This window comes from Oryzias latipes, chromosome 9, assembly GCF_002234675.1.
Source record: "Oryzias latipes chromosome 9, ASM223467v1".
Classification (NCBI taxonomy): domain Eukaryota; kingdom Metazoa; phylum Chordata; class Actinopteri; order Beloniformes; family Adrianichthyidae; genus Oryzias; species Oryzias latipes.
In genome coordinates this window covers 24,344,643-24,368,412 of record NC_019867.2, presented here as the reverse complement: position 1 = coordinate 24,368,412, position 23,770 = coordinate 24,344,643, and the positions used below count along the sequence as shown (strand labels likewise).

Here is a 23,770-nt window from a genome sequence, read left to right as displayed (position 1 = left end):
ACCCCGCTCTTGGTCCCATTGGTGGGGTTGCCACGGTGACAAGAGGCCGCATGTCTTTCGGAAGGGGGGGTTGGTCAAAAGACCCCATTGTTCTTGGGTTAAGCCGTCTTCGACTGTGCCCGTCTGCTTTGGGGGGGACAATACGCCCAACACTCACCTCCGTAGAGGAGTTCAACAATGAAGGAGGGTACAAGTGTTAAATGACGGGGGGTGGAAGGAGAATTTATTTTTAGGTAGAAAATAAATGAAGTCAGAAATAAAACTCAAAAGTAAAGGAAACCAATGTCATCAGTTTTATTCTCTAATGTCAACTTAGTTGGTCAAGTTGGAAGAACTTGTTAAATGCAATTCCTACAAGCTGCCACAAGATGGCAGTGTGGCGCCACTGATGTAACACAGAATCCAGACTCCGGTCGTTTGTCTTTCAGTGAGACTGGAGGAGAAGAGCCAGAAACCTCCGGCGTCCTTCAGCCAAGTGACTGACGTGACGTAAAGGGGAGGCAGTGGCAGGATAGATCGCCGCCATGCATCATTCTGGGAGCCAATTTTCCAATGTGGAGTGAATCAGAAACTCCGTTTGTTACGGCTCCTCTCTGTTCTGCTCTTGACTGATGGATGGAGAAAGTGAAGAGCGGCGGATCTGAATCCATAACGGGCGGAAAAGCAAGGAGGGGGGTTAGGAGTCAATTCACTTCCAGGCACTTGGAGGCGTCCCAAATGTAGACCAGATCAATCACTTATGAGGCAGTTTGTTCCATAAAGGCTGAGAAATAAAACAAATCATCCTGGGAGTCATGAAGAGAAATCTGTCAGAGGTGAGGTGAAGTCAGCACACGGCTCAGACGCTTTGGGCTTGTTCTTTAGAACATCTGGATTAGAGAACAAGTCGCTTCCTTCCTTTTTTTGGGATTCAAATCAGCCTAAACGGCTGAATTTTGACATTTCTTTGAAAGGATGTGAAGTTAAAAAAGGGGGGCCTTCAGTGGGTATCGACTTCCAGATGTTTGATCCAGTTTCTTAGAGGGAGGCTGAGGATGCATCCTCTAAGAAACCGGATCAAAAATCTGGAAGTCGATACCCGCGGCTCTGGCAGAGGCTACAATGTGATGAGCAGGTGGGTGGGTGGGATATTTTTTTGGAAGTCAGTAGTTAGAATCCCGTCAGTCTGTTGATTCCCAGTCAGCGTCTTTCACATAAGGTCAGGGGTGGAGTTGTGCGCCTCCTCTGGGGGGGCAGGTTGGATGGGCGGAGCGGCGCTGCGTCGGCGTCCGCCGGTCCTCCTGCGCGTCTCCCTGATGGCCTCAGGAGAGGTGTGAGGCACCCAGGCGAGCCCCGCCCCCCCAGCGCCGTGCTCGACCTTTGGTTCCTTAGGCTTCTGCGGACGGAGCGCTGCCCTCTGGTGGCTACAGGTTTGAACACGTCCTCAAAGTTGAAGTCAGCCTGCCAAGGAGCAAGGCCTGCCTCGCCCACCCCCACCCCCTCCTCCTGAACGCCGGAGCTGTTGGGGGGGCCCTCAGCGACCTCACCAACCAGCACCGCCTCCTCCGTGCAGTCTGGAAGCTCTCCGCCCCGCATGCCGTCAGATTTTGCACTTTCGTGGGGCTGCGGTTTCCCAGAGGAACAAAGATCTTCACCGTCGGCGCCCGGCGCTCCGGGTTCAGGGAGCTGGGATGGAAGTTCCCACGAATCCTGAAAGACGGAGGTGCTTGGGTCCTCAGCGTGCACGTCCTGAAGATCCTGGCTGTCGGGAACGCTGACCTTCCTCACCTTCGGTCCTCTTCTGCCTCTAAGCTTGCAGACAACGGCGTTCGTGGCAGATTCTGGGGTGTTTTCCACCGCCGCATCGCTCGCCTCTGTGGCGGCGTCTGCCATCTCAGGCTTGACAGGACTCTCTGTCCAGAAATGAGGACACAACTATTTTAGGTCATCTAATCTCACAACCCACCAACGGCACACACACACACACACACACACACACACACACACACACCCACACACACACACACACACACACACACAACCAACACCGCAGCAGATCTTACCGGAGCAGCTCACAGCTGGAGGTCGGCCGCTGAGGGACAATCTCTCCCTGATGGGACTCAGACTGGGATTCTTGGAGGCGTACGCACGGGAGCCGTACAGGGAGCGGTCCACGCCTTTGTTCCACTTACGGGTGGAGGTCACCTGGAGATCGGCATTAGTTGAGATCAAATTGCTGCACTAACTCCATTTCCCGGGTTGAATAAACAGGCGGTTAAGCCCTGATCCAACACAGAAAGTTTCAAACAATTAAAAGTGATTTTCCATTTTCATTAGAAAGCAGCAAAAAAAAAAAAAAAAAAAAAAATCAAAGGACTAAAAATTAATAATTTAACTTTGAAATACATGTAAAAGTCAGTCCATTACTTCTAATTGCCCACAATATCAAACCCAAGTGAATCTTCAAACCAGCGGTCCATAGAAATGGGCTCCTGCTCAGAAGAACTGCAGCTCAGTCATTCAAGTTTAAAAACCATTTCAGGAAGACTCTTACTTTGAAAGAAAATGGGAATTCTTAGAAGTTTCTGGTGTGGCTTTCATCTGTTTGTTCTGATGACAAACGGCTACAAGGATTCAGAAATCAAAGTTTGCAGTAACATTTTTTGATGAAAGCTTTTTTTTTTCTTAAATCACAAAAACTAAAGTTTTAGAAATCCCAAAAGCGAGGTTGTTGGACAAGGTTCCTTCTAATATTTCTTACCTTCACTCAATGCTGCATTTTTTTGGTATTTTGAAAAGAATTCATTTTTGAATAGGAAAATTCATTTCTGGTTTCCAGCAGTCATTTACTGTGTTAGCACAAAGACCAGTGCTTTGCAGTGAACCTGGATGAGCTCCCGTGGTGAGGAAGACGCAGTCACATGACGAGGCCTGATTGATCATCACGGCCAGAACATGACTCATTGGGGACAAGAGTCGTTTTATTTAGAAGGTTCTAGCATGTGAGAACCTTCATCACATCAAGAGGAGAAGTAAAAGGTGACGTTTTCTAACGGCAAAGTGAAGATCTAATAAATATGAACCTTTGACATCGACTGAATCCACAGTGTTCTGAAGATGAAAAGGTTGACGGTTTATTAAGAAAATACATTCAAACACTTTTTAGTGTTTAAATTGTTCAAGCCCAATGCATTGTGGTCTATATCCACCAATCCAGTGAGCCTTGATGCACACTGGTTTGTCACAGACTTCTGGGAAATTTCTAGGGCACTGGATTTATGGAATTGTAGATTCAGACGGCAAGTGAAGGAGTAGTGAAGGAAGTCGGACAGAGCCTCAGAGTTTCCTTAAGGCTAATGCGGCCATCTGACGGTCATGAAAATGGAACGTACCACTGTTGTGCGGCTGGTAAGTGGGTGCATGTGGCGCAGTGAGACCATCCCTGCTGCGTGTCGCCTGCTTCATCCTTACTGTGTTTTAGAAGTGTTCACTACGACCGTGCACATGCCCGCAGACAAAAACATCCATAACATTTTCTCACAGACATCTAGGACTTTGATGTTTCCTGCACAGGTTTGCCTGCTTTCTGCCTGCAGACAAACCGTATCCACCCGTAACTAAGGCTTAAGCGGCTGACACTTAATTCAGCGTCTCCAATTGCCTAAATTAATATTTCAACTAAAAGAAACCATTTCAGTGAAACTATTACACATGATAACAGCCATTTTTTAGGCTGAAAGGAAAGTATTTGTTCTCCCACTAATTATTCTTATTTGTCAGGCAGAAATCTTTCTTCCATTTAAATAACATGGTGATCTAAGATGGCACATAAGTTTGTCACAAATGTAGACGAATATGATTCTTTAGTTTTAAACTGAAAAAAAAAAGGCTGCAAATTCTTTCAGCATCTTTTCGTTTTTTCTGTCTCCTAAATAGAGACTTCCTGCTGCATCTACTTCCTGTTTGTTTCTTATGTTGCTGAAAACATTAGCTTAAGTTCATTTAGACGTGTTTGGCGTGACACACAACGAGGTCACGTGTTAGCAGCGTGTGGCGTTAAGAGTGGGCGTGTGAATTTGATAACCACCGGTCAATACTTTTGGAGTCAAATTTGTTTTACATATCAAATGCAAAAAGTTCTATTTATTTCCACTCCTGAGAGTCTTGAAACAACGACAGTGTTTAACGAATTCCGTGTCACATGATGTTGGCAGCAGACGTCACTGACTGCACAGCCAGCAGCGTTGCAGCAGAATGGAGGGCCAAAAGAAACGGGTTGTTTTTTAACCACCTACAGCTAAAGCTAATGCCACATTACCTTTAGTGATGTCAGTCTGTAGTAAAGCTGCCCCATATGGCAGCTAAACTAAAAGCAGCTCATCTCCAAAGCTAAATATCACCAGAAAAAGAAGCTAGCTTCAAAGCAGCATGCGCCCCCTGCTGTCCATCACAAGACACTGCAGGAGGGAGTTATGAAAGCCAAAGGACAGGTGACGGCTCGCTTTAGCTTTCCATAACTCTTCAACCGTTTATGCAGTTATTGCAATTCCAGCGGATTCTGACACGGAGAAAAGCGGCTTTGTGCTGATGAGCGACACAGAAGCGAAGTGTTCTCACGGTCAGCTGATTCTGTTGGGGAGAAGAGCGGCTTCAGTTCCGGTAGGTCAAAGAGCTGCGTTACATCCCTGCCGTTGGCAACATCTCCGACGTTAAAGGCTTAGCTGTGAGTGATTATAGTTAGAGGGAGAGCGGACAACCACTGATCTGCCCACTGTTACCATCCAAAACTGAAAAAAACTATTATAATTTATAACTGCAGCAAATGATGGACAGAAGTACGAGCTGGAGGATGTCATCCTCATCCCGTTTTCTTTTGACAAACATTCAAGTTTATGTGCTTATGAGCAAACAGGGACGGCTTCGTTTCTAGAATGTTATCATTTAAAAGTCAAGACGCGGGTTTATATCAAGGCTATAAATCACACATTTAGATGAAATGGAGTTTTTAATAAATATGCAAACAAGAGTACCATACATTTGTGGTTTTCTTTTGAACAGAAAATGTGGACACTACCTATCCAGTTTTACTGAGTGTGGAAAATGTCTGAATTTAATCAGTTTAATAAATGTTCTCGGGTAAAGAGACGCCACGGATGGTTTAAATGCAAACGGCCTCCACTGAAAGTCGGGCATGAAGCTCAGACATCACCTCAGTGCTCCGCTTATTTCTGCAGATTTCTCAGGAAACCGAGTAGAGGAGAACCCAGAAGCTGCAGACTCAGCGAACTCACCTTCAGCCTCCCACTGGCGGACTTGGCAGCAGAGCGCGTTGACCTCTTTACAGGTTCGCTCTCCTCTGGCTGCTGGAGGAACACAGACACAGGGTGGGGATGCATCACACCGACCTTTAGCCAAACACCATCTACCTCACATTAAATAAAAGCCTTTAAAAAAAAGATTCTGCTCAGTTTGGGAGGAATTAAACCGCATAGATCATCTAATGACTTAGAAATTATTTCTAAAAGCCAACTGTGTCTGACAGTGGGGATTTCTACAGAGGAGATCAGAACAGAAGTGGATTAGGGCGTAGTTGCAGACCTTTCTCTTTCTTCTGGAGCGTGGAGCCTCACTGCTGGCCTTCAGTTCTGTGGCCGCCTGCAGAAAAGAAAACGGCTCAAACTTCCAAACACAGGACCGCATGACAAATGACTATGGCAAGAGTGGGGGCAGGAAGTGGAGCTAACCTGTGTGTTCTTGCATGGAGGAGGAGCTGAACCATCAACTCCCTCCTTTTGCGGCTCGTCTTCTGGCAGGAGTTCATCCAGGACACCCGTGTGACACGATGTGTTAGAACCAGCACAGAGATCTACAGAACAGCAACAACAAACAGAAAGAACAGCATTAAACCCAAAACGGGTCACTAACAAATCTTTGGACTGGAAAGGTTCCTTCCTGCTAAAGAATGTGAACGGAACCAGCTGGACAGAAACTTTAGTCTTCTGATTGGCTGCAGGGTGTCCATTAAAAAGTGATCATGGACACCTCAAAAAGAGGTTCCCTGAAACACTTCTATTGCACTGGCCTTAAAGCCAGTTGGTTACCGGGGCAACAGAAACTCTGAACATGGGAGGGAATACTCTATTCCACAATTGACCCCAACAGGAAGGCAGAAGAAAAGTTCTCTGTCCTTCACATCCTCCTATGATGTAGATGCCAGTATCTCCATCAATATTTATAATCAACAGCCATTAGTTTGAACAATGTCGTCGTCTGTCTTTCAATCGCTTGATACAGAGTCAATATGTGTTTATAATAACTAGTTTGATTATTACTTAAAGAAAGAAATTGTTTGTTTGTTGAGACACATTTAATGATCAGAGTTGATGGTAGATATTTCTTGTAATCAAAGGGATCCAGGAAGCAACCAGTGGACTCTGTTGCTTTAAAAACAAAACAAAAGCTTTTGCTTCATCATCTGGACAAAAACAAGCGATAAGAGGTGAACTTTCCCTCTGAAATGATGCTTTGGATCTCTTGACATGACGCAAAGCGAGGTCGGTGCAGGCTCGGCAGGCGTTACCATGACAACGCCGCGCATCACATGGGTTTGTGGAAAAACTTGTTTAAATGTAGAAAATAAGTACTAATAATCGATTTAATGTTTCTTTTGTAAGTTAGCAGACGTTGCTTCTGCAAAGTCCATTAATTTCTGGTAATGGACATCTTGAAAGACATTATCTCAAACAGGAATGCGATATTTTGCAAAATCAAAGCATTCTGGTAGAATTTTTACTTCCTTTAGAAGAGTCTTGTGTGCACAGGACTGAATTTAGAGTAAAGCATAACTGTAGAGAACATAATAGGAACGTGAAAGTCATTGTTTAGTCAAAACCACAGCAAAAAAACAAAAACAAAGATTGAACGATATTAAATTGAAAGCAGACGGGGTCGGGAGCCGTGAGAGCATCTTACCAGGCAGACTGTGAGACAAATACTCTTCATGGAAAGCGGTGTCCAAATTCAGTGGCTGGGTGTCAAAATCATGGTCTGAAAATATCAAATGAACAAAAACAAAAGGTCACAGAGCTGAAAAGACACACAAGAGGAATTCAAGAGAGTTTGGTAATAACCTGGATGGCTCGTCGGTGCAGAGTCCGTCTCATCCAACACAGGAAAAACGATCTAAGAGCACAAAAACACTGGACTTTAGGGCATCCAAATACTCGGATATTCACAATCTGTTCCAGAAGCATTGAATAGATATATTTGCGATATTCCAAGTTGCTCGCTAGATTGGCGAGTATAGACCACAATGCATTTGAACAATTTTTGCAAAAGAAAATGTATCCAAGCATATTTTTTAAAAAATAAACCAACGTTTTATCATGTGTAGAAAAATCTGAACACAGTGGATTCATAAATAGTTGTAAAATACTCATATCAATTTCATTTTCACTTTGTGAAATTGGTGATGTCATATTTACCCTTTAAAAAATAATAATAAAGTAGGGAACATGGTGTCCCAAATGCTTTTCAAATCCAGGGCGCTGCATAGTTCCACACGATCTAGTTTTTAAGTATTTAGGGAGGGAATTCAATGCAAATATTGCTCTAAAATGACAAAATAATGTAGGATTCTAAGCATGTAAACTAAACAAACTGTAGGGGCTACTGTCAATAGAAGTTCATACATTTTCAAATCAAAGCTAAAAAGTGTTCTATAGATAAAAAAAGACAGCGGTTCAGTTTACTGAAATAAGTTTGGAATTTCTATCAGATTTATTGGCCAAAAACAGCCTTGGAATTGTGTCTGTTACGTTTTTTTATTCTGTTCTCTTGTTCCGAATAAAATGTATAAATGATGGAGATTATATAAATATTTCAATTTTCCTACATGCAGTAAAGAAAACCAGCTTTCGAAATAAGCGGTTATCCTGTTGTCCGAGACAACCAGATTTCACGGAGGACAATCAGAAATGAACCTGATGGTTGTCCGTGTGACAACCTGGTCTTTTATTCAACATTTTGGTATTTTTCGACTATTTTTCAAAGTTTTTGGGAAACCCACGTTAGACTTTTTAAGATAAAACCGAGTGTACACGAACGATGTCGTGTGACTTCCGAACGAACCGAGCACGCCCGAAGACGTGAGCGGCATCAGCCTCAGCAGACTGAGTCGGACGTTGATGATGACACATCCCTTGAGGAACTTGTCTGAACTGACTTGTCAAAAATGACAACATTGCACCTGAATGTCTTGTTTAAAAGATCAGGGATATTAGTCTTTACTGCTACTGCAGCGCACAACGTAAACATGGGATCATTTACACAATAGATGTTATATAATATTATAACTTTTCATCACATATAAATATTACTTTATATTTGAAATGCTGTACCACGTAGTCCCAGTCCATACAAGTTTTCTAAATTTTAAAAATACTCCTTAGGTTACAGTATTTGTTAATGTAATCAATTTTCTGATATATTATAGGGTAATACAAAGTATTTTCATTTGACCGCAACAGTATTTGATTTACATGGCAATACTTTGTGTTACCAGATGCTTCAATATTTAGTAAAATGTTTGTTTTTAATATTTAAAGAGTTTTTTAAATGTCCATCATAAGAGGCAGTTCATATTAGATGTATAGAAGAAATAAAGATGACATCTTAGTAGGTTTTGTTGCTGTTGAATATTGGTATCGAAGGACAACCTAATGTTTCTTGCCATTTTTTCCCCCTTTTTTCTAACGCTGAAAACACAAATGTAGCAACCATTCAAACCTAACAGATATTAAGAGTCGAGGTTGGATCTGTGAATTGACTGGGATCCAAAGTCCTGTAGATTTGCTCTGAAATGTGCGGCTCCGTAAACATTGGGGGGGGGGGTTTCTACCTTTGGGTGTTCGCCTCCTCCGTCATGACCTTCAGGGTTTATTCTGCGTCTGCCAGAATAAACTAGTGTGGGGGAAACTTCAAACTCAGACGGGCTGAGACAGTCCAGCTGTCCCCCCGCTGCCCTCGCTTCGCAGCTTTGGGGGGTCTTCAGCACAGAGCGCAGCGGCACGCCCCCGCCAGGAGTGGACCCCCGTGCTGGAGTTCCACCTTTTTGCAGCGGGGTGCTGGGGGGCAAGTTCTTGTCAAAGAACTCGGGTGAGAGAGGACCGCCGAAGCGCACCTGCTTCTTCACTTTCACCACAGACGGGGTTCCTTCCTCTGTAAAACAGCAAACTTCACAATAAAAGCCTTTCTGCTCTTTGTTCCATCTGAAATCACTCAGGATTAAAGTGTCTTCAAAAACTAGCCACAATACCAAAACTACTTTTTATGAGTCACCAACAGTGACATCAAACAAACTGCTTGTTTGTGCAACTTTTAAATATCCTACAAACAGTTGTATATTTATTACACCTAAGCAAAACAACCAAACCTTTTCTGCAAGCAGTTTTAAGTTGTTAAACAAGCCGCTAACGAAGCCCCGCGGTCCTGAAAACAGCGCGGCACAAAAGCACGGCGCGCTGAAGTACAAACATACGGAGATGAAAGGCTGAAGCCTCCAGACGGAGCCTGTTTACCTGTGGGTTTAGGATCCTGCAACAAAGGCAGAGAGGAGATGAGGAAGGGCGAGGTCTGCTGTGATGATGAAGCAGCCGCAGGATCTGCAGAGGGGGGCGGGGCAGGGCTTTGGACCCGACACACAGCCCCCTGTTAGGAGAAAACACAAACTTTACCATTTGGATTCATATCCGAGCGGAGATTCTTGTTGAATTAGACATTTGTGATCTCTGTCCAAACATTTCACAATAAAAGAACTTCCCTTATGTGGTGACATTTAATATTCAAAACAGCCGTTTGAGGGATTTTTGAAATTTATTTTGGGAAGAGTATATGAATCATTTCAGCTCTCCAATGTCGAGTTAAAGAGCATAATAATCTCATGTAGAAAGAAATAACTTTTACAAACTTCCCCTGAGGCTCAATTTAGGTCAGTTAAGCAACAGACGCCAACTTGATGCAAAGTAAGTCATATAGAGCAGTGTTTTTCAACCTTTTTGGAGCCAAGGCACACTTTATCCTTGACATAAATCCTGCGGCACACCAGCATCCAAAAATTAAAAAAGGAGAAACTCCACAATCTCACCGGCATTTTGTGATAATTTTGGAAGAAAAAGCTGGAAGTTGCAGCTGTTATTCTAAAAGAAGTCATAAAAGTTAAGTTAGTTGTGAGTAAAAAAAAATTCAACAGAATTATTTGACATTTTACCCTGGTAGTTGTTTTTTCCTTTAGTTTATTAAAATGCAATTTTATGTAACCTCACAAAAAAAACAAAATATATTCTTTCTAAATAGTTATTAATTTATTTAAAAATATTTCTTTCAATGTTGGTGCAAAAGCAACTGTAATTTTTTTAATAATTATATGATCAGAATATGTTTGATACATTTTACACAACAAAACTAACATTAAATTTAGGTTTTCTGTAGCTACACCAAAAGTGAAAATTTTGAAGTCTTAATCAAAGATGAAGTCTTTGAAAACTTGAACAAAAATGTTTTATCTCTTTTTAGATGATTGAATTGTTTCAATTTAGTTTAATTGTGTCTGTTGAACACTTCACCTTAATCCTGTTTTTAAATGTTGTTATTATTTCTTCTTAAGTTTAACATATAAATATTCCAGACATTATTAGAAAAGTATTTCAGTTAGACTGATGACTTGGACCAAACTCTGGGATGTTTGATGTTAATAAACACAAACCTTGAAGGAGAACTAAACTGTTGACCTCTGATTTCATCAAAAGGAATTAAAAACTGGTTTATGTGTGTTCGTTGTGGTTCCAAGACATTTAACAGGGAAGAATCATTGTATGCTGAGACGCTGTCACTTTAACCCAATGCATCATGGGAGATGTTGTGCAAAAACTGCTGCCAAACGCAGACAGACTCACTTCTCTGAGAAAACGGTTATAGCTGCAGCTAAATCGCGGTACCGTCATTCTTATCAAAATGTCTTTAATAGAATCAAATAAACACAAAGAAAAAAGTATTTTATGATCTTTCATATTCCTAACTACTCAGTGTTTTATCAGGGCCTGTTTGGAAAAACAAAGAGCTGATATCCTGGAGATGGAAAATGCTTTTAGCTCAGTGAATGAGGGCAATTTCCCACGGCACACCTGACCATCTCCCACGGCACACTAGTGGTTGAAAAACACTGACATAGAGGACGTGATTTAATGCTATTCCCATTATTTCAACTTGTCCATTATTAATTTAGTGTTGATTTTATTTGCATAAGGCATCATTATTCTATTAATAATAATATTACTAAATTCTTATTTATTCTGTTTCCATGTTCAACATGAACTGAATAATATTTAGCTGATCTCCATTTTCCTGCTTTAGCTAAACTTGTTTGCTAATAACTTTTGTATTCATTTTTAAAAATATTTTTCAGATTTTGAGGCCTTCCTACTCCTAATTATTAGCCATTTTAGCTTTTAGTCTTTCTGTTATCATAACCATAGTTTGTCTAAACCCAACTTTCCCACATTTTTTTAATTTTTTTTTAGCTTTTAGCATTTTTCAGAATTATTTTCCCATTTTATGGCAATATAAAATAATATATAAAACATCCAGTTATGTCATCAACTAGAAAACTGCTAAATTATCTATTTACCATTGATTTTATTTTTTTGCATAATATCGAATCTTTTGTTTTCAGGATTTAATAGCTCCATTTTTTTGCAGGAACAATGAAAAAGGTGAATCTACTTTCTGTTTATTAATAGATCCATTTCAATCTGTCTACAACTGAGAGGTTAAGTTAATTCTGAATAAATAAATGAGACAAAAACACATCAAATGAATCGGCTTTTTCATTAAGTCTGCAGACAGGCTGTTCAGTTGCACAGAAAAAGCCAGTCGTGTTGGGTCTGTAATCCCGTTCAGCTCAGTTTCAGGATCAACAGCAGAATAAAAACGGCGGGCAGATTAAATGTAAATAAAGAAATTGGGAGTGGAACCGGCACACACGTGTGTAGAGCGTGAGCGTACCTCTTGCTCCTTCGGAGTCGAGTCGGGCAGAGCTCCACACGCCTCTCTAATCTCCAGGCGCCTCCTCTTGCTGGGTGCAGGAGCTGCTGGGGGGTTGTTCTCCTTTCCTTCATTAAGGTTAATCCTGTCTACAAGGGAGGAAATGATAGGTTAGGAAGAAAAAGTGAAGAGATCATTACATATTCATGAGCAGCCGACTTTGGCGTAGCTTGTTTGGAAATTGGAGAAACCACTTTAAAAGTTTGATCAAAGTGGCAGAGATTAGGAGCAGCAATGATGCCATAAGCACAGAAACACAGACTGTTGTTGTGGATGGAGGTTTCTACTGTAGTATTAATCCAGCAGGGCTTTTGAACGGCGCTCAGCACGGGCTCCCCCCAGGGCTGTGTGCTGAGCCCCCTCCTGTTCACCCTGCTGACGCACGACTGCACAGCGAGTCACCCCAGCTGTCTGATCGTGAAGTTTGCGGATGACACAGCTGTGGTTGGACGCATCTCCAACAACGATGAGTCTGACTACAGGCAGGAGGTGGAACATCTGGAGAGCTGGTGCAGAGACAACAACCTCTGCATCAATGGGAAGAAGACCAAGGAGATGATCGTGGATTTTAGGAAGGACAGATGCCCCCCTCCCCCCATTCACATCGGAGGGGACGTGGTGGAAGTGGTTTCCAGCTTCAGGTATCTGGGCGTGCACATCTCCAGCGACCTCACCTGGAGCACCAACACCTCCTGCCTGGTCAAGAAGGCACACCAGCGCCTTTATTTCCTGAGGAGGCTCAAGCGAGCTGGGATGGGGATCCCAGTCCTGACCTCCTTCTACAGGTGTGTGGTGGAGAGCGTCATGACCTCCTGCATCACGGTGTGGCACGGCAGCTGCTCTGCGGCAGAGAGGAAAGCTCTGCAACGAGTGACCAAAGCTGCACAGAGGACTGTGGGCTGCAGCCTGCCGTCCACCACTGACATCTATACGACCAGATGCAGGAAACGGGCCTCTCGCATCCTGAAAGACCCCACCCACCCCTCACACCCTCTGTTCTCCCTGCTCCCCTCAGGCAGGAGACTGAGGAGCATAAAGAGCAGGACCACCAGACTGAGGAACAGTTTCTTTCCTGAAGCAGTCAGACTGCTTAACTCCGGTTGATCACTGCACCCCCCCCCCCCCCCCCCCCCCCCCTATGGACAAGAAGCTAATTCCCAAGTGCAATATCACAGGGCTGTGCAATACTTAACATAAAATACTGTGCAATTTGAAAAATACTTCTGTGCAATACTCATCAGGAACCACACCATAACAGACTGATATTTTACTGACATTATTATTGATATATATTATTTATGTCTGAATGTAAACGGCTGGCCCGGGACCAGAGAGCCTAATTTCGTTTTATCATGATAAAATGACAATAAAGTTTCCTGATTCCTGATTCCTGATTCCTGATTTTGGACGTCATTAAGAAGCGGTAGCGGCACGGATCCTGGTGGTCATCCTGTGGCTGTGAGGATCCTCACCCGAAAGAGGATTTCTGCATCCTCCAGGGCCGCTGCCCGGCTCTGGCAGCGCATCAGCGGCCTCCCGCTCCACCACATCCATCAGACTCTGGAAGGAGGCCATCTTCTGCTTCAGAGTGGAGGCCACCAAGGGGCTACCACGAACAATCTGAGAGAGCAGACAGGAGGAGCAAATTCATGTACTCAGTGATACAACACCACACATCACGTTTCTGAAATGCAGGCCAGTGCATCCATCACAAACTCCTGCAACACATTCCAGCAGAGCAGAGCTTCATTTGACTCACGCTAAACGTTTAGCTTCATTATTTAAAAGAAAACAAAACCAGACAGCACCCGCTTCCCTAACTCACTCCACTACGACTTGACAAACGGCCAGAAGAGTGGAAAAAGGAGCAGAAGATCCTCAGGAACTTCTCCCAGCATTCCTTCAACATGTTCTCCGCTGCTCCTCACGTTCTGACTTCTGTGCAGCTGCAGCCAAGTGATTAGAACTACTTCCACTTTAACCCCTTATCACACTAGTGTGAGTGACGGGCTGTCTGCTGGTTTACGCTGCCAGTGCCCTCCTCATCCTGATTGGTTAAAAACAAGCCACTTTGTGCACTAAGTGAGGAGGCCAAACTAGCGGTTGAATTACTGACAAAAACGTTTCCAAATGTCTGTTTTGATGAATCCAAACTTCATTTGGAGGCCGTTCCTAACAGTTTTTTCTTCTCTTTTCTTGTTCAGAAGAAGAGAACACAAATGTTGGATCTGCGAGTATGGATTAAGAAAAGCGCTCCATCAACCTAAAATTGACTCTTGAAGTGAAGAAAAACAAATCTGCAGTGAATGATAGAGAGACAGCAGACCGCTGTTTGAAGTATAGAGTCCCTCATGAGTTAGCTCTGGACCTGAACATGGTTACATTGTTGTTTTGAAATGATTTTTCCTGTAGTTCACTTGAAACACTGCAGAGCCCGTTACCTGATACGGTAAAAAAAAAAAAGAAAAAAAAAAAAAGAATTAAGATCGCTCCCACGAAATAACAATTCATCCATTTCTGTCTATGTATATCCCATGACAATGCATGGAAGACACAAAGGACATTTAGAGGTCGGATTTATTCATTTCCAAAAGCTATAAAGATGTACGGGGTGTGTAAAAGGTCACAATTATTTCGTAGGAACAAATTAGTATTTCTGTTTTACCCATGTCAGGTCACAGGCTCTGTACAACACAAAAGTGCTGTGTGAGGGGGAAAAAAAGAGCAGAGACAGCAGGTATTTACTATAAAAAAAGTACTTTTCTCATTCCATCTGTTGTTGATATATCAGATGCAGAGTTAATGTTAGGATCTTTCAGGGGAAACGGATCCATAAATCAGTCCAACCATTGATTAGAACTGAAAAGATAATGAAAAAATGACAGACAAGTAATCTGTTGGAGCTCCATCCCACGTAGAGATGAAACCTGCTTGGATCCTGTTTTTTTTTGTGTAACAGAGGTTTGTGAAGGAAGGTTTTTAATTGTCAAGAAAGTTCATGCAAATGATGTTACCAAACTGGTAATAAAATGTTTTAGAGCCCAATTTTTCCCTTAAAGTCCTGTTCCAAATCCTCTCATCTATTGTAACAATGTTCCCAGTGTTCTATTATTTATGATTAAGCAATTTGTAGGTTAAATCAAAGAACCGGTTGTTTTCTAGGACACAGTTTCTGCAAAGCGCCAATATTGCATTTCAAATTTGCCACAAAGTTGTGGGTGGGACTGCTGGCACAGGGAAACCCCGCCCCCCTTGCCCTTCCCGTTGCTGAGAGCTCTCAGTTTACACTCTCTCCTGCTAGCTTATAGCCCCTCACACCTCTGACCTAACATTACTGGTGCAACAAAAATGGCTAGCAATATCAGAGCTATCCAGACGTCCAGTTTTGAGCCAGATGTCAGCTTGTACACGGATCTAGTCGTTTAGAAGTGGATGCATCAGAATGGAGCGGAACAGGGAGCTTGTGGCCCATCCAGTACATTTTCTATATCACAAACAAGCTCTTTTTTCCAATACTATTTTTGTCCTGAATCACAAATTTGAATTAGAAAAAATGGCACAAGAATACGTTAAAAACCCCAAAAATAAGATTTTCATCAGAGTTGGTCTTTATTGCGATGAGTTGATCTGCTGTACTCTGACCTTTTGCATGAATTAAATATTACATTACCACTTCTATCAAATCTTCTTGTCTGGATGCAGAAGCAAAGACCCATCCATTCTGCAGCGTCTCACCTCTGGAGTTCGAGAACTTGGTGCAGTCTTCATCTTCTGTTGAGCCATGAACCGGATCAGAGAGTTGGTCTCTGGTGAGCCCCGGACACCAACGCTGGATCTTCGTCTTGCTTTTATCTGAGCGAGACGAGATTTATCTGGAGCAAAAAGGAAAGAGTAGGTAAGTACTTTGTTCTAAATACCAAAAAGAAAAATCTTTTACTTGTCTGGGGTTGTTCCAATACTGATCTTTTTTGAAAACCTACGTGTTCCTTGTGTTCTTTAAAAGTAATGCATTTTGCAGCAGTCTCCTCACCTTGCCGTTGGGATGAAGAGGATGGTGTAAAACTCTCCGTAGAGATGCCAAACTGTTGAGGAGTGAGCTTGGAAAAGTTCAAATTGGATTCACTTAAAACAGAGGGCGTCTTCTCTTTTGAAGAGATCCTCTCCTCCTGATCTCCCTTACAGCCAGCAGCGATCATCTCTACTGTAGCCATCTATCATGGAAATAGAAGATATGTCAGCAGAAGAAGAAACCTTATGATGCATTTCTCACGGTTAAGTATTCTCTATTTCCCCTTAAAATTAAAACATTTTTAATAAGCGGAGAGTAGTAGACCTTTAGATTTGCTTTCTATTTCAAGGAAAGAGGCCATAATAGTTGACAGGTTAGCAAACTGTTTTAAAAGAAGGGAGCAATAAAGTTATTTAAAAAAAGGGGGGTATGCGATCGTTACAAATCTGCTAATAAAAAAAGCCGCTAACAAAACTTGACAACATGCTAACACTTCAACATGTTTACAAACGCTAACTAACTGCACACGACACTTTTATTAAAATTGCGTTACTGTAATTGCGTTACAAACGACGAGTTAAATGCAACTTTAGGATAACAGTCGAATCAATGTTACGACCCGCCTGGCACTTTTGTTTTATGGCTGCCTCAACTTATGTCGAATGAGAACAAGCACTTACCTTTACAGTCAACTTGGACTAAGTAAAAAAAAACTAACTGAAAAAGCTCCCAGTGTTTCGACACATGACCATTTAAATATATAAAGACTAAAAAAGGCAGAAAAAATATTTTCAAAAGAACCTCCTTCGCGACGCTTGCGACAGCGTATTGATCCTTCGTAAACAAAAAGGCAAGAGCCAAACTGTAAATATGCTAAACTTTTATAACATTACAGTTTTGTGTAGTATTGAGTAAAATAATGTACTTCATAACAATAGAATAAGTTCAAAATAAAATAAATAACAAAAATGTGGTGCCCTACGAGCTAAAACGTTGGTAGGATCTAACTTGTGCGAATTTAACGTCTCGGAAAGAACCGGAACTACTTTAATATGAATGGACCAATGGGAATCGAAACCGACGTACCACGTGACGTGACAAGTACTTCGCGCATGGCATGTAGTCAAAAGTAGAATTTTATCTTCGTCCTTCTAAAAATGGACCCAAATGAATTACAATATCAAAGACAAGTGTAGTAACTCCAAAAATGATTTAATTTACAAAATTTAAATAAATCAACGGTTAAAGAGCAATTTTGCAGCTGAATTGGACCTAGTTATTTCAACTCCAGCGCCCCATCTGCTGTTGACTGACTCCACAGACTGCATTTACGAGAGGCTGACACCAAACAGCTGTCAAAAGTTCCAAAGTCTGTTAGATACTGATTTTATGCACAGAGTCAGAACGATCCAACTATATCAACCCAATTAAAATGAGTAAATATTTACTTTATGGGAGCTGCAGCTGTAGGATTATGCAGACCTTTTTCTGTCACACTTATTTCTCACACAGTATGCAAATACAAAAAAAAAAAAAATGAATGAATGAATAATAATAGAAAATAACTTTGATTTTCTGTTAATTCTAGCTAAACTTGATCAAAATGGTTGATTTAGATATTTTATTTCAGGCTTTTTAGACAGTTGCATTAAATCAGTGAGCTTAAATTAATCATTACTTAAGAGGTGCATTGGCTGTTGTTTCTTTGGGGAATCAGTAAAACCCCTTCCCATGCAAGCACATTCACACTCACATCAAACACACAGAACGTTTTGCTGCTTGATGCAACATCAGACGCAACATTGAACCTCTTTCACAGCTGCGACTGTTGACCAAATGAACCTTCCTCTGATGACAAGCCTGGGAACATGAAAGAGCTCCTACACGAAGAGGTGAAACCACCAAACAGGAGCTTCTGTTCTATTCGTTTTACAGCTGTTTGCTATTTCAATTCGTTTGCTGTGATTTACTGTGGTCGCTCAAAGACAGCATTTTCTGTGCTGTGCAGTAATTTAAACGTTTCAATACTGCATCAAGTGAGATCCTATTTTCAACTGAATAACATTTTGAAGTTAACAAGCTGAAATAATTGGGTCATCATTAAAGCAACCACACTCAAGAAAACATTTGTTTGTTAATATATATTTTTAACATACAGTTCATCAATAAAAAATGACCCATGGTATCAATATGGATTATAATGCAGAGCTCTTTTGTTTAAGACCCTAAAAAAATCTCTGTTATAATAATTCTTTATTCATTTTTTAAAAGTATTCATGGCTCTAACTTGAATGAAATCCTTCAGGTAACTCAGGTTTGCAGGTTATTGTTGGAGCAAATACAGTTGAATTTGCATACATCACATAAAAACACACACGCTTTTTTTTCTCAGCGTCATACATGAAATAAAACAAAAACGTTTCCATTTTTGGGTCAATTACAATTAACACAATTATTTCAATTTGCCAAATGTCTGAATTATGAGACTAGGGTGTTTTTAGACAAGTTTTTATTACTTTTATCAAAGTCAAAAGTTTGCACACATTTCATTGGTATTTGGTACAGTTGCCTTTAAACTGCAGTACTTTGGTCAAACGTCTTGGATGTCCTTCCACAAGTTTTTCACAAGAGTTTTGGCCCAGTCCTCCTGACAGAACTGAGCCAAGTTTGTAGGTTGCCTTGCATGTACACACCTTTTCAGCTCTGACCATAAATGTTCCAGGCTTATTTTTCCTTAAGCTTATTTTTCCTTGAGCCTCATGTATTGTGTTTTGTCTGCATACGTGCTATTTGTGTTTAACGGTGTAGTTTTTTTCTTGTATCTACACACTGCATGCAGTGTTGAGATACCCCTTTTTTTGTCACCAACCCCGACCCCCCCCCCCCCACCCCCACCCCCACCCCCACCGTGGACCATCTGCACGCTTTACAAAGGTGCGCCGGTGCAGGTGATTTAAGGCGCCCGGCTGCATTGACTTTAGTAACTTCTCGAAATGTGTTTGTATTTTTGTCGTTGTATGTCTGACCTTCTTCTTCGAGATGTACTGGAACTGAGCTTCCCCTTATTGGGATTAATAAAGTTCATTCATTTTCTATGTTTCTTTTGGAGTAATGGCTTCTTCCTGGCCGAGTTGCCTTTCAGCCCACGTCTGCACAGTGGTCACCATCTTCAGCCAGCATCTTCACAACATCTTTGGCCTTCATACTTGGGTTGTTCTGGACATGTCAGACCAAAGTACGTTCATCTCAGGGACACAGAACCCGTCTTTTTCCCGAGCGATACGATGGCTGGATGTTTTCATGATGTTTATACTTGCATACAGTTGTCTGAACAGATGAACGTGGGGCCTTCAGGCATCTGGAAATTGCACCCAAGGATGAATCAGACTTGTGCAAATCCAGAATATCTTTTGTCTGTCCCATGATGTTTTACAAACAAGCAAGTGTGTTTCAAATGTGCCCTACTACTGTATGTATCCACAGGTGTGTTTTCTAATCTCAACTCAAATAAACGTGTCAGAAGCTTCCAAAGAGATGACATCATCCTCTGGGGTTTCACAAATTGTTTAAAAGGCATAGTCATCTTAGCGTATGTACATTTTTGACTTTCATAAAAGTAAAGTAAACCCCCTAGTCTCATTATTCTGACAATTAGCATATAGAAATAATTTTGTTAATTGTAATTGACCTAAAACAGGAAAAAATTTACTTTTATTTCATGCCTGACGGTGAAAAAAAAGCACGTGTTTTTATGTGGTGCATGTAAACTACTCGTTTCAACAAATATGGTGCTTAGATAAAAAAATATTTTCCTAATATCCTTTATTAGTATTACTTTGCATATTTAGAGAGCCTTGCAAATACTGAGTTGGAATAATAAAAAAAAACGCACTGACCTACAACACAGTTTTAAAATAAAATGTTTTCTTTTTTTATAAAATATTTTACAGATATATTATATTCTATTAAAATATATTGTGTCAAACCTCTCAATTTCCTTTGTATTTTAACAACTTAAAGGAATACTTAAAACAAAATTAATTATTAAAGAACCTACTGTATATAGCATAACTATATAACTTAACTAAACTATATAACCTATACATTTAGGAAGCTGGCTAAATTACCAAAAAACAGAAAAATAACTGCTGAAATTTACAGAATTATTTCTTTACCGGCCAAACGTAAATATGCATTGACAAGTGTCGTATTTCTTAAAGAAGGTCTCTATTTAATACTTACTTTCCTAGTCAATTTTTGCTTCATTAAACGGTAAGTTTTAATAATATTTTGCGTTTTGAAAAGTCTTATTTATGGCTTCTTTTTTATGGGGACAAACATTTTCCTCATTAAACTGTAACACACAAACCCAAGCCTCCAAAGTAGATCTCTATTTTTATTTTGTGTGTTTGCGCACACACATATGAAAAATAAGGACTTATGTACAGTGACAATAAATATCAACATGTTTGTACAAGTGAAATAACTTACTTAACATATTAAAAAATAAAAAACCAGATGGGTAAAAACAAAGGGGGCAGAATCAGACAAGAGTCAGACAAACCAATAATGCTGAAAAACAGCAGAACTTAAAGCCTCGAGTGGAAAGAAGATGATCAAACAAATGTGCAAACACAGAAAAACTGCACATGAAGATCTCGAAACGTGCATTTTCGGTTAAATCAAGCGTGAGATCCATAACAGGGACAAATATTAAGACATCACCAAGTACCAATGAGAAGAGCTGACGTGTTTTCAGGATCTCTGCTTTGGGAAATAAAAAAATAAAATCAAAATATCACGTTGCTGATCTGCTTGAAAGCAAATGCGTTTTTGGTTTAGAGGGGGGCTGAAAAATCAAAGCATCATTCAGGAGTTTGTGACATGAGGGAATAAAGTCAATTGGTCCAGCGCATCAGTGCTGAGGTGTAAACAGGGAATAAGGTGGAGATCCATTCGTTTCAAGCTCGTTTTGGCCTCTGCTTGAGGGGAAGATTAGGTGCAGGTGGAAAATCAGCGCCGAAGAGGACGGCCAGCCAAGAGTCGCACGTCAATCTGGAGTTAAATCAAAAGCAGCTGAAGAAGAAGACGAGTGGAAACACAAGCGAACACAGTCTGCTTTGGCTTGTCCAAACAGGCGAAGAGGCACATGAAAAAAGTCAAGACGTTGAAATGCAGCAATGAATTTGAGCGGAATCAGACGCTCAACAGTTTTTTTTTTTTTAAAGAACGTTAGTGTCGCACGGCGTTAGTGTCCAGAAAAAAAGTTGATCGAAAAAGATGAACGAGGATGATGTGCAGTCCATGCAACACTGGGATTGACTCAGCCTTCAGGTCATTCGGATATTCTACATCCCTCTCTGTACACGGCGGGCTCGAAGCGTTATTCTGTGGTCCGGTCCTGCACACGCTGCTCCTCCGATCTCCTGACGGGAACATCTGCAGAACTACCAAAGGCCACCGCTGATGGGATGCTAAAACAGGAAACAAATATGGGTTGGTGGCAGACAAAAATTGAAAAGCTCTGCCTAAGAGGAAATATTGAAATCAATTTTCGGAAAAACTTCCTTAACTTAAGGTTTTTTCAAAATGATACAAATAAGTGACAGCTGTGGGTTCCGACTGGCAGATTATAAGGAATTATGAATCAGAAAATTGTCAGTGACCGCTTGTTTCAGTCAGAACCGGGTCAAGCTGTTCTGATATTTTGTCAAGAGCACATCTCTTTCTTTTTTAATGCAATCCTCCGGCTGCTGGCTGCAGGCCGCGTGTGGGCTCTTTTCTTATCTGCTGCCAGGAAAGCAGCTTCTCTGACGCACCTGTCCCCCCAAGGCATTTCATAAAAAAACCCCCAATGTACTAGGACATCTTTGACGAGAGGCTGACCGGTCACAAAGCACCCAATACATGACAAGAACTCGAGTCTACAACCACAGATGGAGCGCAGGAGCAGCTCACGCTGACAGAAAATGCAGTTGTTTGGTGTTTAATGCTTTTGCTAATACAAAAACCTGTCTGGAATTCTAGGAAAATTATGACAATAACCCTTCATGGAGGAAAACCCTTTTAAATGACGACAGGTGAGGCTGTCGAAGCTGGAAGCAGCACACATTGTTCCACATTAAAAAATAAATAAATAAAATGCATTCAGTCTATAAAGACCCATTGGTGAAAATTGTGTTTTTAACGTGTTCTTGAGGCATTTTTCTGATGATGGAGGACATTTATAAAGAATATTAGGTATTCCTTTATATAAATGATTGAAATCATCAATGTAAATGCGTGTTTCAGGCTTCCACGATCAAAACCTTTCGGGCTCTACGTACAAAACGCATGGCCATTGCACATCCAGGTCAAAAATCGACCAATCAGAGACTTGGATGTGGTAGTGACGTATGGATGATTGGCCCCGGGAGAGGTGGCCATAATTCAGGGCACAGCTCCTGGAGCAAGCAGTGAAATTCACCAAACTCAGGGTGTAGCTGGTTTATCTGGTGAACACATACATCGATGAGCCTATTTTTGTTTTTTAAATAAAGATAAACCAAGGCCACTCTCCTGATATGGCAGTAATCACTGTCAATCATTGCAAGGATGCTTGCAATGAACCGAACCGTTTCCATTTTGTGCCCAAATCGTGGGATTTGAACCTCTCCGACATTTAGCACCAAGCCTATTCCAACTGTAGGTGGCGGACATGCACTAGTAAAAAAAAGAAAAAGACGAAGTCCCGCCCTGCTTGTCCAGTGTAAACACCATGGGCTGAATGTGTGTTTGATGCACAAAAATGCCTGGTGTGTACGTAGTTTTATGTTGCAGCCGTGAGGGGCTGTCAGGTAGCGGAAGGGCATGTAAACAGAGAGCTATCAGCTATAAGGAAGGGTTGCTCTGCATCAACAGTCCCACCCACAGCTCAGAGGTAAATTTATAATGAAGTACTGCCGCTCTGCAGAAACGATAACACAGATTTATTTTCAATTTTGGCTAAAAACTGCACAATCATGATTAAAAGACCACTAGGAATGATTTAAAAATAGATCCAAAGACGATTAGAGTGAGACTTTAAACTTTTAACTGGAACAAGAGATAAGAAGTGGCAGCTTTTAAGTCAAAAGTACAAACAGAGCGGGCTTCATGGACAGAGACGCTCAAAAAAACAGAAGAGGCCGCCTGAGAGGAAAAGAGCTTCCACAGTGTACACCGCTGGCTCTCCTCCATCAAGCTTTTACCATGAAACTGTCGTCACCTGTTACCAGCGTGAAACAAAGAACCCAACATGCAGCTGGTTTCAGAAACACTAGCTGTGTCATTTTCTGAGGAGACTGGTTTCAAAATAGGAGAAGCTGCAATGCACAGGTGAGTGCAGCTCAACCAAAAAGGCTTTTCTCTGTGAGTTATCAAGTTATTGAAGAATACATCAAAGAAAAAGGTGTTTAATCAAATTAAAAATAAAATATAGCTTCACAATTTATAATGTTATCTTTTAAAAAAAATATTTTAAAGCTTTGAAATAATTCAAATTAAAAGCTAAATTAGAACAGTTTATGTAAGAAAACTATGTAAAAAAAAAAAGAAATTTAAGTACGAATCAATGAAAAATACAAGAAATTTGAAAAAGATAAAACTTTAGAGAATTTGGAGCTCTGTGGAATGATGTTAAATAAAACATTTGATAAAAATAAG

The 23,770-nt window shown here is 41.1% G+C and overlaps 2 protein-coding genes across 5 annotated transcripts in view; both read right to left on the bottom strand.

Moving 5' to 3' along the window:
- Window positions 1-270: 270 nt before the first annotated feature.
- cdca2 (cell division cycle associated 2) lies at window positions 271-17,127 on the bottom strand. 3 transcript variants are annotated; one of them, XM_023958709.1, is made up of 14 exons: window positions 16,768-17,127; window positions 16,109-16,289; window positions 15,814-15,950; window positions 13,551-13,698; window positions 12,040-12,167; window positions 9,558-9,687; window positions 8,879-9,198; window positions 7,110-7,161; window positions 6,952-7,026; window positions 5,724-5,845; window positions 5,578-5,634; window positions 5,271-5,342; window positions 2,043-2,184; window positions 271-1,892 (listed from the first exon to the last, which is right to left on the bottom strand). In XM_023958709.1, exons 2-14 carry the CDS (start codon window positions 16,287-16,289, stop codon window positions 1,180-1,182), a joined length of 2,277 nt encoding a protein of 758 aa, XP_023814477.1. In that variant the 5' UTR covers window positions 16,768-17,127; the 3' UTR covers window positions 271-1,179. The 3 variants fall into 3 exon arrangements, with proteins under 3 accessions (XP_023814477.1, XP_023814479.1, XP_023814480.1); XM_023958711.1 differs by having other exon boundaries at window positions 5,271-5,339; XM_023958712.1 differs by lacking the exons at window positions 15,814-15,950; window positions 16,109-16,289; window positions 16,768-17,127 and adding an exon at window positions 13,904-14,045.
- Window positions 17,128-20,465: 3,338 nt separating this feature from the next.
- sema4c (semaphorin 4C) overlaps window positions 20,466-23,770 on the bottom strand; it is a 114,709-nt gene continuing 111,404 nt past the window's right edge. For both annotated transcript variants that reach the window (XM_011479538.3, XM_020706185.2), the window contains one exon: window positions 20,466-21,561. The gene's annotated coding sequence lies outside the window, so the exon portion shown is untranslated. The remainder of the gene's footprint in view (window positions 21,562-23,770) is intronic.

Coding starts and splice junctions, on each gene's coding strand:
- cdca2 (XM_023958709.1), bottom strand. CDS start 16,289: ATGGCTACAGTAGAGATGATCGCTGCTGGCTGTAAGGGAGATCAGGAG. Junction 13,699..15,813: donor CAAGTTCTCGAACTCCAGAG/GTGAGACGCTGC, acceptor CTGCTCTCTCAG/ATTGTTCGTGGTAGCCCCTT. Junction 5,846..6,951: donor TTTGTCTCACAGTCTGCCTG/GTAAGATGCTCT, acceptor GCTGTTCTGTAG/ATCTCTGTGCTGGTTCTAAC.